The sequence below is a fragment of the Oncorhynchus tshawytscha genome, linkage group LG05 (assembly GCF_018296145.1).
Source record: "Oncorhynchus tshawytscha isolate Ot180627B linkage group LG05, Otsh_v2.0, whole genome shotgun sequence".
NCBI lineage: Eukaryota > Metazoa > Chordata > Actinopteri > Salmoniformes > Salmonidae > Oncorhynchus > Oncorhynchus tshawytscha.
Window position 1 is genome coordinate 23,241,800 of NC_056433.1, and position 16,727 is coordinate 23,258,526.

Consider the following 16,727-nt stretch of genomic DNA (forward strand, 5'->3'; position numbering starts at 1 on the left):
TAGATAGATAGATAGATAGATAGATAGATAGATAGATAGATAGATAGATAGATAGATAGATAGATAGATAGATAGATAGATAGATAGATAGATAGATAGATAGATAGATAGATAGATAGATAGATAGATAGATAGATAGATAGATAGATAGATAGATAGATAGATAGATAGATAGATAGATAGATAGATAGATAGATAGATAGATAGATAGATAGATAGATAGATAGATAGATAGATAGATAGATAGATATATAGAGTGCATTGAGTATTTCCAAGTTAATGCAATCGGAAAATCTCATTTGTAATTATGAAATATTCACAGTACTTTGACATGACTGATTAATATGAATTAAGTCATTCAATGCTAACTCTATCTACCCGTCACTGTCCATCTATGCAGCGCATTCTACAGTGCCAATGGAAATGGGTATGGCTGTGAGTTGTATTTTAAAGTGTTTTTAATTACATGATAAGGACTAGAAATCTCGTAGGTGTAATCCTATCACAGAAAAACCTGCCTTAAATGCCAATGTGCCATTGAGAATGTACATAATCAATGAAGTCTAGGCTACTGTTATTCTCAGTTTGTGCGTAAAACGGATTCAAATTCAAACCACTCATCTAGTTAATGTAGTTGTAGGCTATTCTAGTTATAGCATATGTGCTTAGTGCTTATGTTTGAATTTAATAAAAACGAGTCTATTATGAAATTGTATCGTTTTATTAGCCCATATGATAAACTCCATAGCGCACTTGTTTAGGGTATTTCCCTCGGGTAGGCTGTGTGGTTTTACGCTGACGGATGAGGACAGCGACAGCTAAGCGCTTGCGTCGTCGTGTGGACCACTTACCCTCTGACTGGATGTTTGTGGGACAGTGCTAGCTTTATTTAGGTAATTAGTGCCTCTGTCCGTTATGCTCTCTATTGACTGCCACAAATGCCTGATCTCACTGATGCTTTGCTTTTTGGTTTGTTGTTTGATCTCTGACACAAGAACACCTTAAGTAAAAGAAACGCATCCATCATGGTACTCTTCCAGCAGGTACCTCCCAGGGAGCGCAAGAGTGACATGAGTTTAGGACCCAAGCTCTGATTTGAGAGGGGGAATGAACAGCACTCCGCCTGGATTATGGTTGGTGTGTGAACTTTATTTTATTACCTTATTTGTTTATTATGTCGTTTATTGTCTGCTGTGTGTTTGCTCTTGCTCTTGCTCGCCGAGGCTGGGACAATTTGGTGAATGATCTTCCATAAGAAATTTACAGTGCAGGGTGTGTACCGCGATGTTGCAACAGGGAGAATTTGCGTAAAGTTATTTTCACAACTTTTTCGTGTGCCTCAAGTCAGTTAAAATATGTCACAGTATTCTGTGTTAATATATTTCAAGATGATAAAAAGGATAAAACAGCTTAAATATTTTGTTTTTGACTCATATTTTGTCAGAAGTTGTTTACTAGGTCCTATATCACTTCTTTACAATTGTCATTTCAATTGTCATCCAATGAAATTATGTGGAAATTGACATTACAATTCTTTAGATGTAGTGCTAAAACTAACTTTCAAACACCATTTTCATCTCAAATTGCTCATTTGGAAGCTCAAAATAGCGTGCCCTCAGGTGCCACTATTGTATTGTACTATTTTGTTTTCTCTCCCCCATTGTGTTCTACAAAAGTTTTTTCGCTGACTTAGTTCAATGGGGATTATGAGCCGACCACATGCCCCGTGCCTTTGTTTTCCCTTTCCTGTTGTGTTTTTTTTCTACTGAGTGAGTAAATTGATGAAGGCACTGCGGATAAAAGACAAATATGCATTGGCAAGGGCTTTCAGCGGCAAAAGGTCATTAGGAGCTTCAGAATTATAGTGGGCTTTGCCTGATGCCAGCATATTGGCAATGAGGGCCACGGGTTACAATATAATTGAACTGGGAGAATAGCAGCAAAGTCATGTCTTTAAACTACATTAAGAACTTTTACGAAGGATGTGTAAGTATGGTGATACCAAGAATATATAGAATATTGGACGATGGTCGTGGTCACTTTGAGCCCAGTGAGTTCTCTGAATTATTTATCTATCTGACTGTAGCATAATAGACTGGATAGACTTGTATTTGTTGCAGAATTAAATAAGAGTGTAAATATAGAAAATGTCCTACTCTCAGAATAGATGTGTGTTGTTGAAATATGACCCTATTACTGCCATTCTCCATGCATTACTGATTTATAAGCATGTTTGTAGTTGTTCCATTTAAATCTTCAGATAATATTTCGTCCATCTGCTATTGTCGATGAGGATGCATTCCAAACGTTTCATCTGTTCATTAGTCCCTTTCCAAGCTGTTTTGATAGTTTGTGTAATTCATTCAATTACAATCATACTTATGCTTCCTCAATCAGTTTTCACACATTAATTAAAAACTTTTTTTTACAAACAAATGCTGTTTTAAAACCTTTTTCTGTGTTTGTGTGTTGTTTGTGTTTTAGCTCAGGCCTCCGACGGTGATAGGCCAGTTCCACACCCTGTTCTTCGGCTCTGTTCGGATGTTCTTTCTGGGCGTCTTGGGCTTTGCAGTGTATGGCAATGAAGCGCTCCATTTCAGCTGCGATCCAGACAGGAGGGAGTTAAACCTATACTGTTACAACCAATTTAGGCCTATAACACCTCAGGTAAGAGTGCTTCCTGCATTAAATGATTTCACATGAGAAAGTCCATCTCTTCAACTATTCAGAAACCTTTTATAATCTGTCAGAATCCGCAAAAACAGTGCTCATTTGAGAACTAATCCCATCAATGGTACTGGTAAAGAATCAGAGATCACCAATTTGCACGCTATGCCATGGTGATATGCGAACAAAGGAATTTTGTGCACATTTCACATCATCCATTCAAATGACAAAACATTTTATTCCAGTCATGAAAAGACAGACTTAAATATATGCTTTTATTCAATGTGAATAACAAAGTAATGACCAGACAGGACTCAAAGATTAGCTGTTATTGAATGTGAACTTGTGAATAGGTTGTTTTTCCACTCATCTGACCATAACCATAATGTTCTTCTGCTTGAAGGTATTCTGGGCATTGCAGCTGGTAACTGTTTTAGTCCCTGGAGCTGTATTTCATCTCTATGCTGCCTGTAAAAACATTGACCAGGAGGATATCCTTCAGAGACCTATATACACCGTCTTCTACATCATCTCTGTCCTGCTAAGAATTATTCTGGAAGTCATCGCTTTTTGGCTACAGAGCCATCTCTTTGGTTTCCATGTTCACCCACTCTACATGTGTGATGCCAGTGCCCTAGAAAAGACGTTCAACATCACCAAATGCATGGTGCCGGAACACTTTGAAAAGACCATATTTTTAAGTGCAATGTACACTTTCACTGTGATCACGTTGCTGCTGTGTGTTGCTGAGATATTTGAGATACTCTGTAGGAGATTAGGTTATTTGACCAATCAATGACCTGTGTGTTATTTGCTACAGAGTTCTAGGTCATATTTCAAATTTCTGTTTGTCTAATCCAGGTCTGACATGGACACAAAGGCCGAAAACGACATACCTCCGCTTTTTTTGTTGGGAGTTGACAATCAAAGACACTTCTTTCCATAATCCCATTGTTAAAATCAAGTAACACAGATTTAAATCTACTTTTGTCAGTAGGCTAAGGATATAGTTGTATCATATGCAGCTTTCAATCATTGGCCCAAGTCAGAAAGAAACCTGTTATGAAAGATTATAGTACTTGTACCCAGTGAAAAGTATTATAGCATTGTTGTAATCTTCTTAGGGGCCTATAGACATATAATGTTGTCTAATTGTCCAGTTTAATATATGGCCAATGTCATGTCATCAAGGTTAACATCCTAATACCCTACGATACAAGCTAAAAATGGGTTCATTTTAAGGTATTGAACTACGCCTACAGATGAAAAAAGGCAGGCAAAAATGTATCCTAATGAAGCTTAGATTTGATTTCAATAGTTGGCCTGTTCAGGTCATAATAAATTATGAAAGGGATACTTTGGGATTTTGACAATGAGGCTCTCTATGTAGATCCCCAGAGCCAGATGAACTTGTAGATACCATTTTTATGTCTCTGTGTCCAGTATGAAGGAAGTTAGAGGTAGTTTTGCGAGCCATTGCTAACTAGCATCATTAACTGGAAGTAGCTCAGTAACTGGAAGTCTGTGGGTATTTACTAGCATGCTAGCAGACTTCCAGTCATTGCACTAACACTAGTTAGCACTGACTCGCAAAACTAACCTAACTTCTTTCATACTGGACACAGAGACATACAAATTGTATCCACGAGTTCATTGGATTCTGGGGAAGTGGATAAAGGGCCTAAATGTCAAATCCTGAAATATTGCTTTAATAGAAAATGTGTATTCATTGAAGAACCGGAGTATATAAAGTTGCTCAAGTTAGTTTGAATTTGAACGATTTTGGAACATCTGCTTTGATGATTACTAAATTAAGGTTTTGAAATACTGTAAATCGGAATGATATCATTAACAGTTAAAGAAAATGGGTTTCCATGCTCCCAGATGTAACATTCAGTTCTACAAACCACTGTAGGTTTAAGTGTAATTGCTGATAAGTGCGCTGGTCACAGTGTGTATGGATAAACCATATTTGACTGTTTTAAAACGCTTTTCATAGCATGTAGTATAATGCTTTTGATTTAACCCTGTGTTGTAGCCGTACTGAAAATGATTACCTCTTTTGTTTTGTATCTGTAAGTTATTATCAGGCATCCATCCAACTTTTATTATTATTTTCAGCTAAATGTATCATCTCAGGTACAATATGGCACACTACTTTCTGGTATTTGTGACAGATGGATGGTTTTAATGTTTGCCTCTTACATTTTGTACAATAAGCTGAGGTAACTGTTAAAAGAAGCAATGACATTCATTTGGTTGTCAGTAAATCTGAGGAGTATTTTTGGGAAGTGGGATCAATTAGTTAGCAAGCTAATTCCGATATACACTCAGTCAGAAATTCTGCGGATCGTATGCTTAAAAAAGATGTTAACTTGATTTGAGCTCATTTCAGGTTCATCTTTATTAATCAGAAACTCCAGGTTTAAATGAAACTATGAATAACTAGCTGACAAAGTAATTAATCCTACATCATGAAATACACGACAAGGACATATTATTTGTTTTGTATGTTTTTGATTTAACTAATGTTTAGTTGCATTGTTTAGTTTTCTTAGGGTAATTGAAATGCATTTCATTACATCTAGTTTGTCTGTTTTGACTTTCCGATATGTACTTCATAAAAATGCATACAACTTTTCACATTTGTTTAATAAAAGGGGCACATTTTATGACCCTCTTATGTTCAGACAATATTGTTCTGCAATGTACTGTTTCTGAAAAATCTGTCTGCTTTCCTAGATCACCATGGAACGCATTGCAATAGGCTCACACAGTAATCAATATGTTGTCAATGTCAATTTGATGCCGTTTTGCTTTGACAGTCCTCCTTTCCTGCAGATGGCGCTAAACGTATTGAACACGAAAGCGGAAGAATTCTGCGCAAGGAAGAGCATTGTTGTTGAGACCCAGCTAGTTAGCAAGCCACATTTCCATTAATGTTGACTAATCTGCCATAGTTAGCTAGTGTATTTACATTATTAGAGATGGCGCTCCCACCACAGCTAAAAGCCATTCAACACTATCTAAGAACCGCACAGGAACATGAGAAGAGGGATCCTGTCGTGGCTTACTACTGTGAGTTTGTGACGTTACTTGCTAGCCAACTCGGATAGCTTGCCTTTATTGTCCGTTTATGTTCAGCTGTCAACTCCATTAGGGGGACATGAACCGTCAACTCGCTAGTTAGCTAACTGTTCTGTGAATATAACGTATGAGGTCGATAGCTAGCCTGCCATGTCATTTATCTAACTACAGCTAGTTAACGTTAGTTAGTTATGGAATCAACAACAATAACACCAGAGGTACAGTAGCTGACGTTAGCTGCTAACGAATGACAGCTTGCTAGCTACAACCTCGACACCCTTTTTTGTTGTTGCTGCCAGTCTTACTAATGTTAGTGGTTACCTAACAAATGTTTATCTTGTAAATCTTCTTAACTTTGCTGACTTCTCAGTCGACTTTATCAAAAGTAGTCGAGGTTCATAGTATTCATAACTAACTAATTGTTAGCTAGTTAGTGTATTGCAAACAGTACTATAAGAGTACTCTATCTAACTATGTCACATTCTGTGAAAAAGCCTATGCCAGTTAACTATACTATTGTGGTATGGCATGACTCATTTGTAAGGCGTTGCCAGCTGCCTATGGTAGGGACACAGTTCATGTGACCAGTGTCTGGCCCCAGAGCCTGGCTTGATATCTAGCTTGCCAGACAGGAAAATAAAAATAGGTATATTTTCTCAAGTCTAGAAACGTCTACAAATGACTTACTTTACTTGACCCTTTCTTAGTAAGCACATTTTATTAAGTGCCACTACATGGTCTATGACTAGGCTATGTTGTTATCAAGCGCAGCCTAATTGCTTTATGGTGGATTGTGGCTAGGTAACGTTAGCTAGCTAGTTATTTTACACAAAGGACGTTTTCTTTCAAAATGCTGTGACCGACAAGGCACTGTACTGTCTGGGTCATCTGGGTGATTTAAGACTTTGTTAGCCTAAACTCCTAAACTCTCTGACAAAATCTTGAAAACATAGTTTAGTGAACTACTAGGCTGCAGTACATCTGCAGTGTCTAACACATAAGGCTAGCTGCCATCCAATGCAATGTTATCACTAGAATCCTTTTGTGATAGGGTTAATATTTCCTGCCATTCTCATTAATCGTATTTGGTTATTCTACAACGTCCTTTGGAAACTTCTGTAATATAAGGCTTAAGAATTGTTAGATGGAATGTTTCAAAACAAGTGTTTGAAAAACATTTTTATTCATGTACTGTAAGATTGAGAAAAAAGTGTTTTAATAAAGATTATAAACTGGGTGGTTCGAGCCCTTTTACCTTTATTTAACTAGGCAAGTCAGTTAAGAACAAATTCTTATTTTCAATGACGACCTAGGAACAGTGGGTTAACTGCCTGTTCAGGGGCAGAACGACAGATTTGTACCTTGTCAGCTCGGGGATTTGAATGCTCTAACCACTAGGCTACCCTGCCGCCAGCTGTGGTATATAAGCCCATATACCATGGATATGACAAAACATATATATTTTTTTATTGCTCTAATTACATTGGTAACCAGTTTATAATAGCAATAAGGCATCTCAGGAGTTTGTGGTATATGGCCAATATACCACGGCTAAAGGCCGGGCAAGTATGCGTGCAAAGGATTATGGTCATTGTAGTTAATTACCATGTTTTCTGCACTAAACTGTCGAATATTGGCTTGTTGAAAACAACTCTCTACTACATCACACATTTCGGGTTTGATCTGATTTATCTCTAGAAAAACTGTTTAATGTGCATTGAGCAACAGAAACAAATTAAATGGAATTCAAATAATTGAAACAACCGGTCAAATAGTTGTTTTAAAAACCGTAAAATAACAAATGTCGGTTAATTGCTGAGCACTACTAAGCTACAACATATGCGAATATGAACCCAATGGGAGTTTGTGTTTTTAGATAATTAAGTTTAAAACATTTTTTTTTTACACAATATTTAAAGAAATTATAAAATAGTTTGACCTGTTTGTAAGCTTTTAAATTGTATAATTCTCAATTGTTTATCTTTTCCAGTGACGAAGACATGGATCATCTCTGAGCACCTTTTATCTCTTGAATGTTTTGGCATTGAGGTCCAAAAAGTCATCTTCTGAGCACTTCTATGATGGGCAAATATGGATAGAAGGTTTCATTCAAATCAAAACAGCTGTTGTCAAAAGTGATTGAATTTAAATATAATTACCATGGCTCATTACAAAGATACTGATGACTGACAATGGCTGCTTTTGGCTGAAAGGGATGTATGGGATGTGCAGAACATGCTGTGAGGTGGATTAGCCAAATATGCTGAGGAACATGTTTTTCCAGTTTGGCATCACTGCGCAGTTTCACTGCCCGACTGGTTCTTTTATTTTAATTGCAATGGTGGGTGTGTTGGTAGAATTGAAAGGACATGAGTAGAGAAATTAGTGTCCTTTGGATGAAGGACACTAATCTGTTCTGTTTTTGTGAGCCTTATTGGAATAAGCCCTATTGATATTTTTCTTGTGTATATAATTATGGCTGGGGATTGTCAGTTGATGGGCTTAGACAGAAAGTCTGGTAGCTTTGGTGTTTCTTGAGTTCTCCAATTGTGTCTGATTTTATTTAGGCTGGTTTGGGGTTTGGACTGAAGCAGAGATGGTTGAAGGTTTTCAGCACAAGTTCCTTGTTTCACGGCCCATGAGCATCAGAGTGGACCAGTAATTCAACATGCCACTGGAGGTCAGCATCGACATATCTCTGAATGACTCAACCCCATTGTCTTTGGAAGAAGGTTGTAGAGCTGACGGCCATAGGGACTGACTTTTCTCTCAAACTGATTTTGCCTTTGTTTTGAAATGTTATGGTTAAGAGAACCTTCATTGCTCTAAATCTAATTGTCAAGAATCAAGACGATGTAGTACCTCTACTTGGTTGCAGAGTATCCTATATCCCAGGCTATTCTAGCTTCAAAGGTGCAATGTAAATCAGACTTACAAGAGGAAAATGGCTGCCATTATTTGAATCAGACTGAATAGGATCAAATGGACTAATCTACCTAATGTAATAAGGATTTTCTCACAGTTATTAGCCTGACATTTTGATGGTCTGGATGAAACCATCTGAATAGCAAATGAGCTTCCTCTTTTGTCAAGCATTCAGCACATGACAATGGTTAGAGGACTCAAGACCTATAGGTTAGTGGATTGATTTAGTGGATTAGTGGTGGCAGGCTTTACAAAAGAGTGGTGCAACAATCATTCTTTTTTAAAATCGGCGAGCCGTTATATTACATTGACCAAAATACGCCAAGCCTATTTGTGCAATGTTCATCATCTAGGCTACAGCTTACTTGATCCATTCCATACAACTAGGGAAATTCATGGTTTTAACAAAAGCACTGATTTGTTTCCCTATAATTACCCACCATTATTGAACCCAAGCACCCCTAGGCCAAACAATGACTACAAACGAACTTCCACTTAATGGATTGCATTTTCCCTAATATGAATGTCCAAGCTAGCAGCAGGATACCACAGTGATTTAATATCCCGCCCTAGCAGCACATAGTAACCTTAACCAACACAGAGGCTTTCATTTCAAATAGAACATTGTGTTCTCCTGCTACTTTATATTGTATAAAACATGGCCAACTTGAAGCACAGAAGTAAAAATTGCTGAACCTCCGGTTCGACTGCAGCACCATTGGCCTGTGTTCTGCCTCCTAGTGTAGGCCCCTGCGCCCTGGCATTGTGCTATAGTATTAACCTATGGAAAAGGCTCTCTTTGAGTTGTTTTCTCTCCCGCTTCCGGGACTTGATCTAGTCTTCCGATTGAACTGCAGCTATAGTACATAATAACATCCTTGTAGTGAGGAGAGCTGAGTGCGCGGGTTAGCATCCCAGCATACCCAATTCTGTTCTCATTGCAAATGTCAGTGAAGACTTTGTCACGCCCAAACTGAGGACTCAGCTCACACACTTTTTATGACTAATGTCAAGCTTGCGTTGGGGATGCATGCCAGGACAGGCATGTATTCCTCCCATTTATTTCCATTTGGCAAGGATTTTAGTCAAATTCTACCATATCTGAAACCCGAAAGATTGACTGAAAGTTATAGGCCGATTTGTTACTTCAACATACATTAATAAGGATGTCATGGATTAGTTCAACTACCACACTGTCTATTTCTGTGGAAGAACATCTGCAGGGGGAAAAGTTGACTCACTTTTGAGATGGGAAATATTCTTAACATTCAGTGTATTACATGAACGACACTAATCCCTGTGAATCAAGCTACATTGGACAGAGTCAACCATCCCCTTTAGCTATATTCCACATTTCTGAAATTAAAGTAAATACAATTTTATTCATCACGTGCTTCGTAAACAACAGGTATAGACTAACAGTGAAATGCTTACTTACTGGTCCTTCCCAACAATACAGAGAGAACGAATAGAAAAGTTAAAAAATAAAAATAGAAAATTAGTAATGTTAACTTTGCTAAATACACAGGGTACTGAGTAGATGTGCAGGGGTAATTGAGGTAGATATGTACATATAACTAGGAATAAAGTGACTGATATTAAACCGTAGCAGCAGCGTATGTGATGAGTCAAAGTTAGTGCAAAAAGGGTCAATGCAGATTGTCCAGGTAGCTATTTGGCTACCTATTTAACTTTCTATCAGGAATGGCTTGGGGGTAGAAGCCGTTCAGGTTTCTGTTGGCTCTAGACATGGTGCATCGGCACCGCCGCCGTTCGGTAGCAGAGAGAACGGTCTACGACTTGGGTGGCTTGAGTCCTCAAATTCTTGGGACCTTCCTCTGACACCGCCTGTTATAGAGGTCCTGGATGGCAGGGGGCTCGGCCCCAGTGATGTACTGGGCTGCACGCACTACCATCTGTGGAGCCTTGCAGAGGAATGAATGCTGCTGACTGTCTCTTTTTGTGTCATTGGACACTGTAGTTTGTCATTCTCCTACATCTCTGTCTAGGGGAGAGAATACTGTAACCCCCCCCCTGGCCATCCATGAAGTTCCTTTACTTACCAACCCCCTTCCACACTCACACAGAAAGTTCTGCCCATGGCAAAATAATTTCCCCCTCTGAAGTACAGTGGATTATGGATTTTATTTTCATGGCCTTGCGTCTGTCGTGAATGGTGTCAGTGTTGCATTGTTTCAGAAGAGGAGAATTGGATTTTAAGCTGTATGGGCGTAATGGCTTGACAAAGGATGACATTGTGAGTGCACGCTGTGATGTGCAGTGACCATCATCATATCTGAGAAAAATGATCCCTATTGCTTTCGTTATGGCTAACTGTTTAGGAAATATCAACAGGTGGCCTGTGGTATAGTTTTAATGGACTTTTTCCATAAATTTTTCTCCCCATTTTCGTGGTATCCAATTAGTAGTTACAGTCTTGTCCCACCGCTGCAACTCCCGTACGGACTCGGGAGAGGCGAAGATCGAGAGCCATGCTTCGTCTGAAACACGACCCTGGCAAGCCACACTGCTTCTTGACACACTGCTCGCTTAACCTGAAAGCCAGCCTCACCAATGTGTTGGAGGAAACGCCGTACAACTGGCGACCGAAGTCAGTATGCAGGCGCCCGGCCCACCACAAGGAGTCCCTAGAGCATAATGGAACAACGACATCCCAGCCAGACAAACCCTCCCCTAACCTGGTCGACGCTGGGCCAATTGTGCACCGCCTCATGTGTCTCCCGGTCATGGCCGGCTGCGTCATAGATCGGGATCGAACCCGGGTCTGTAGTGATGCCTCAAGTACTGCGATGCAGTGCCTTACACAGCTGCACCTTGGCTCAAACTTTTGAAAAGTGTTTTCTAAAATGTTCTATGCTTCTGATTTCTGACATGTTTTGACAATAAAAGCCATGTAATTCTCTTCTCAAAAGCTAATGTTGAGCATAACGTATATTGTGCCTCTATCTAAGCTGAACCTACTAGAATCAAATCTAAACTGCTTCACCCAAACCAAAAGTAGTGACTGTATTCTGTTTTTCTTCTGTCTTGTAAATTGGTCACCTTAACACGTCTTTCCGGTGTTTTATGTTCAGTTGAAATTTGAATTGAGCCAGTGTTATTGTAGGAGAGAGAACCATGTTCTCAGGCCCACTATTGGTTTCAAGCCCCAGGCTTTTTCTTGTTCATTTTTAATGCAACAGCATTCAACCTGCCATACACTATGATGGCATCCCAGGTGTTGAAAACACAAAACAAAATTAGAATTTTGTTCACTATATGAGGCCTTACAACAATATCTGTGCCTTGAATGCAGAATTTAGCCTAGCTAGATATCTTAAGGCCATGTTGTTACAATTATAACTGACTCACTGACACATGCCTATCACACATGGATCTGGACAAGAAATGTTACCAAATTCCATCGGTAAACATTGAAATTTTACAATTAAACATTAACATTTGCCCACTTATAGGCTTCATACTTAGAGCAGCCCTGTATCAAAGACACAGACCCCTTCATTAAAATGAACGATCAGTGTTTTTGCCATACTTAGAGAACCTTCCAGCTGGGTATATTTGCTTTTTTATTTTCTGCTGGGAAGTATTAATTGCTAGTCCACCCTGTTTTACAATGTAATGACTGTGAAATTACAGTTAGATGAGGGAGTTAAAACTCAACCTTTGTCATAACATGCACTGTATGATACCCTATCCCACCTTGGAAATGTGACATTTGCTGATTTAGTATAACTTTCTTTTTTTATTACTAAAATGCCCTATTGATGTGCTGCTGACTTGGAAGCTGATGTTGGGTTGCCTACTTTCTCAGCGCACAGGCAGGCCTATGGAACCTGTCGCATTCAAGGCAAAGAGGGCTGGCCAGGCAGTTGTCAAAACTTATAGGTCAGAATGACAACTGCATCACTGGTCTCTCTGAAGATCTCAATAAAATACAGTACTTTGCATTGTCCTCTTGATAACAATTAGGCCACATTTGCTGAAATGTTGTGCTTGCTCATGGTTTGGTGTAGCCTATTCTATGAAGACCGCTTGCTGTCGAAATGTTGGTGAATAAATTATTGCATCGGCGCTACTAGGGATGGACATGTACTGAACGGACGTCAAAGCTCTGTCCAGAGATAAAAAAAATAAATACTAATTGGGGCCTCCCGGGTGCCGCAGTGGCTCTGTCGTAACCGGCCGCGACCGGGTGGTCCGTGGGGTGACGCACAATTGACATAGCGTCGTCCGGGTTAGGGAGGGCTTGGCCGGTAGGGATATCCTTGTCTCATCGCGCACCAGCGACTCCATTGGCGGGCCGGGCGCAGTGCAAGCTAACCAAGGTTGCCAGGTGCACGGTGTTTCCTCCGACACATTGGTGCGGCTGGCTTCCGGGTTGGATGCGCGCTGTGTTAAGAAGCAGTGCGGCTTGGTTGGGTTGTGTATTGGAGGATGCATGACTTTCAACCTTTGTCTCTCCCGAGCTCGTACGGGAGTTGTAGCGATGAGACAAGATACTAGCTACTAACAATTGGATACCACAATATTGGGGAGAAAAAGGGGGTAAAAATTCAACAACATAAAATAATAATCAAATACTGTAAAACTATCTGGTGGAATGTGCTTTGTGGCTGCCTGAACGGGCCATTGAAAATTGTTTTGAAGACAACGTTGATTTGCGTTGACTCTAGTGTTCCATTTGTGCATGTGCATTTGCGGGGCACAACAAAAAATTAACCAAGCCATGCATCACACAGTTCCATGTCTCATTATCTCAATTGCGTTCTGACCGCTCCATACATACACGTGCTGACTGCGCACACAAGCTCCCTTTAGGCCTACATAAATAAATGCCTATAAAAATGTATCTGACTGATGGGATACACAAGCTACATTCCTTGCCAAATAACAACAATTTTATCACACATTCAAAATGGACTGGTTGACTGAAGTAGGAAAACGTGTTCTAACAACGAGCTGCAGTTGGAATAATATTCCCATGTATTTTCCGTTTAGGCTTCATTGCGAACGGCCATTTTAGAATTGGTTAGCCTTGGCTATAACCCCCTAAACATAGACAGGTTCCATACTGAAAATACGCACCAAAAAATAGTTTGATAAAGACAGAGCATGTTTTCACCAGAATCATTAAGCGTAGGGTTACTCACCAAACAGATGTAGCCATGCAGTGTTCAATGAGGAGTTGTTCATCCATTCAGAAAATTCAAAACAACTGGCAGAATAAACTAATATCTGCATAGTAAATCAAAAAAATAGATCTGGGGGGGATAAAATGATTATTTTCCAATCCAATCTCATTAGGGCTTAGTTGTCAATTTGAAGTATAAAAAATATGTAGAATTACGTTTCGGCCCCCCAACCATCCACTCCACTTCACCCATGGCTGAATCTAGTTGCCTAGTCATATACAGTGGGGCAAAAAAGTATTTAGTCAGCCACCGATTGTGTAAGTTCTCCGACTTAAAAAGATGAGGCCTGTAATTTTCATCATAGGTACACTTCAACTATGACAGACAAAATGAGAAAAAAAAATCCAGAAAATCACATTGTAGGATTTTTAATGAATTTATTTGAAAATTATGGTGGAAAATAAGTATTTGGTCAATAACAAAAGTTTATCTCAATACTTTGTTATATACCCTTTGTTGGCAATGACAGAGGTCAAACGTTTTCTGTAAGTCTTCACAAGGTTTTCACACACTGTTGCTGGTATTTTGGCCCATTTCTCCATGCAGATCTCCTCTAGAGCAGTGATGTTTTGGGGCTGTTGCTGGGCAACACGGACTTTCAACTCCCTCCAAAGATTTTCTATGGGGTTGAGATCTGGAGACCGGCTAGGCCACTCCAGGACCTTGAAATGCTTCTTACGAAGCCACTCCTTCGTTGCCCGGGCGGTGTGTTTGGGATGATTGTCATGCTGAAAGACCCAGCCACTTTTCATCTTCAATGCCCTTGCTGAAGGAAGGAGGTTTTCACTCAAAATCTCACGATACATGGCCCCATTCATTACTTCCTTTACACTTATCTGTCGTCCTGGTCCCTTTGCAGAAAAACAGCTCCAAAGCATGATGTTTCCACCCCCATGCTTCACAGTAGGTATGGTGTTCTTTGGATGCAACTCAGCATTCTTTGTCCTCCAAACACGACGAGTTTAGTTTTTACCAAAACGTTATACTTTGGCTTCATCTGACCATATGACATTCTCCCAATCTTCTTCTGGATCATCCAAATGCTCTCTAGCAAACTTCAGACGGGCCTGGACATGTACTGACTTAAGCAGGGGGACACGTCTGGCACTGCAGGATTTTGAGTCCCTGGCGGCGAAGTGTGTTACTGATGGTATGCTTTGTTACTTTGGTCCCAGCTCTCTGCAGGTCATTCACTAGGTCCCCCCATGTGGTTCTGGGATTTTTGCTCACCGTTCTTGTGATTATTTTGACACCACAGGGTGAGATCTTGCGTGGAGCCCCAGATCGAGGGAGATTATCAGTGGTCTTCCATTTCCTAATAATTGCTCCCACAGTTGATTTCTTTAAACCAAGCTGCTTACCTATTGCAGATTGTCTTCCCAGCCTGGTGCAGGTCTACAATTTTGTTTCTGGTGTCCTTTGACAGCTCTTTGGTCTTGGCCATAGTGGGGTTTGGAGTGTGACTGTTTGAGGTTGTGGACAGGTGTCTTTTATACTGATAAAAAGTTCAAACAGATGCCTTTAATACAGGTAACGAGTAGAGGACAGAGGAGCCTCTTAAAGAAGAAGTTACAGGTCTGTGAGAGCCAGAAATCTTTCTTGTTTGTAGGTGACCAAATACTTATTTTCCACCATAATTTGCAAATAAATTCATAAAAAATCCTACAATGTAATTTTCTGGATTTTATTCTCTCATTTTGTCTGTCATAGTTGAAGTGTACCTATGATGAAAATTACAGGCCTCTCATCTTTTTAAGTGGGAGAACTTGCACAATTGGTGGCTGACTAAATACTTTTTGCCCCACTGTATAATTTCCCACATCTTCATTCATGTATCACTTCAATAGAATGTCTGTCAATTAGGTATGGCTCTTTAGAGTTCTTTGTTGGTTGGAAACTGCAGCACTCGAAACAGCTGTAAACCCAGAGTTGTTGGATTTGGCAATGGCCTCTCAAACATTGTGTGTGTCAAAGTTGCACACAGGGAAGACTTTAAGGCTCATGGGACAGTCCTTCACCAGATGTCTGGGTGTGCGCATGTTTTCAATCTCTGAAAATGGAGAGAAGAGCGCTAATGGTCCTGAGCCTGGATGCATAAAATCAAAGGACGCAAGGATCTGTCAACATGGGGGAGAGGGTGGATGGACAGCGTGTGTTGAAAACATGAGCCAAGATTCCCTCTTGGCTGCTATGTGCTGAGTGAAACAATGCTAAGGATATAATAACAATAATGCTAATATGTACACAGCCTCATTCACGGACTTGCGCTGTTGGGATGTTGAATCATTTCACTCAAAGTGAGCATCATAACTCAGAGAAGAATGTGACTGGAACGAATTGCAAAAATCGCTGAAGTTGGAGACTTTTATCTCCCTCACCAACTTCAAACATCTGCTATCTGAGCAGTTAACCGATCGCTGCAGCTGTACATAGTCTATCGGTAAATAGCCCACCCATTTTTACCTACCTCATCCCCATACTGTTTTTATTTATTTACTTTTCTGCTCTTTTGCACACCAATATCTCTACCTGTACATGACCATCTGATCATTTATCACTCCAGTGTTATTCATCTGCAAATTTGTAATTATTTGCCTACCTCCTCATGCCTTTTGCACACAATGTATATAGACTCCCCTTTTTTTTTTTCTACTGTGTTATTGACTTGTTAATTGTTTACTTGTTAACATGTGTAACTCTGTGTTGTCTGTTCACACTGCTATGCTTTATCTTGGCCAGGTCGCTGTTGCAAATGAGAACTTGTTCTCAACTAGCCTACCTGGTTAAATAAAGGTGAAATGAAAAAAATTAAAAAAGGTGAAATGAAAAAAATTA

At 39.7% G+C, this 16,727-nt stretch overlaps 2 protein-coding genes across 3 annotated transcripts in view; both read left to right on the forward strand.

The window, feature by feature from the left end:
- Nucleotides 1-856: 856 nt before the first annotated feature.
- Nucleotides 857-5,361, forward strand: gje1 (gap junction protein epsilon 1). Of its 2 annotated transcripts, none has more exons than XM_024422668.1 (3): nt 857-1,137; nt 2,485-2,667; nt 3,071-5,361. In XM_024422668.1, exons 1-3 carry the CDS (start codon nt 1,108-1,110, stop codon nt 3,464-3,466), a joined length of 609 nt encoding a protein of 202 aa, XP_024278436.1. In that variant the 5' UTR covers nt 857-1,107; the 3' UTR covers nt 3,467-5,361. The 2 variants fall into 2 exon arrangements, with proteins under 2 accessions (XP_024278436.1, XP_024278437.1); XM_024422669.2 differs by lacking the exon at nt 857-1,137 and adding an exon at nt 1,829-2,050.
- A 177-nt stretch (nt 5,362-5,538) lies between these two features.
- vta1 (vesicle (multivesicular body) trafficking 1) overlaps nt 5,539-16,727 on the forward strand; it is a 42,050-nt gene continuing 30,861 nt past the window's right edge. Inside the window, exon 1 of the mRNA XM_024420109.2 lies at nt 5,539-5,745. Coding sequence (XP_024275877.1) covers nt 5,655-5,745 — 91 coding nt within the window. The 5' untranslated portion in view covers nt 5,539-5,654. The remainder of the gene's footprint in view (nt 5,746-16,727) is intronic.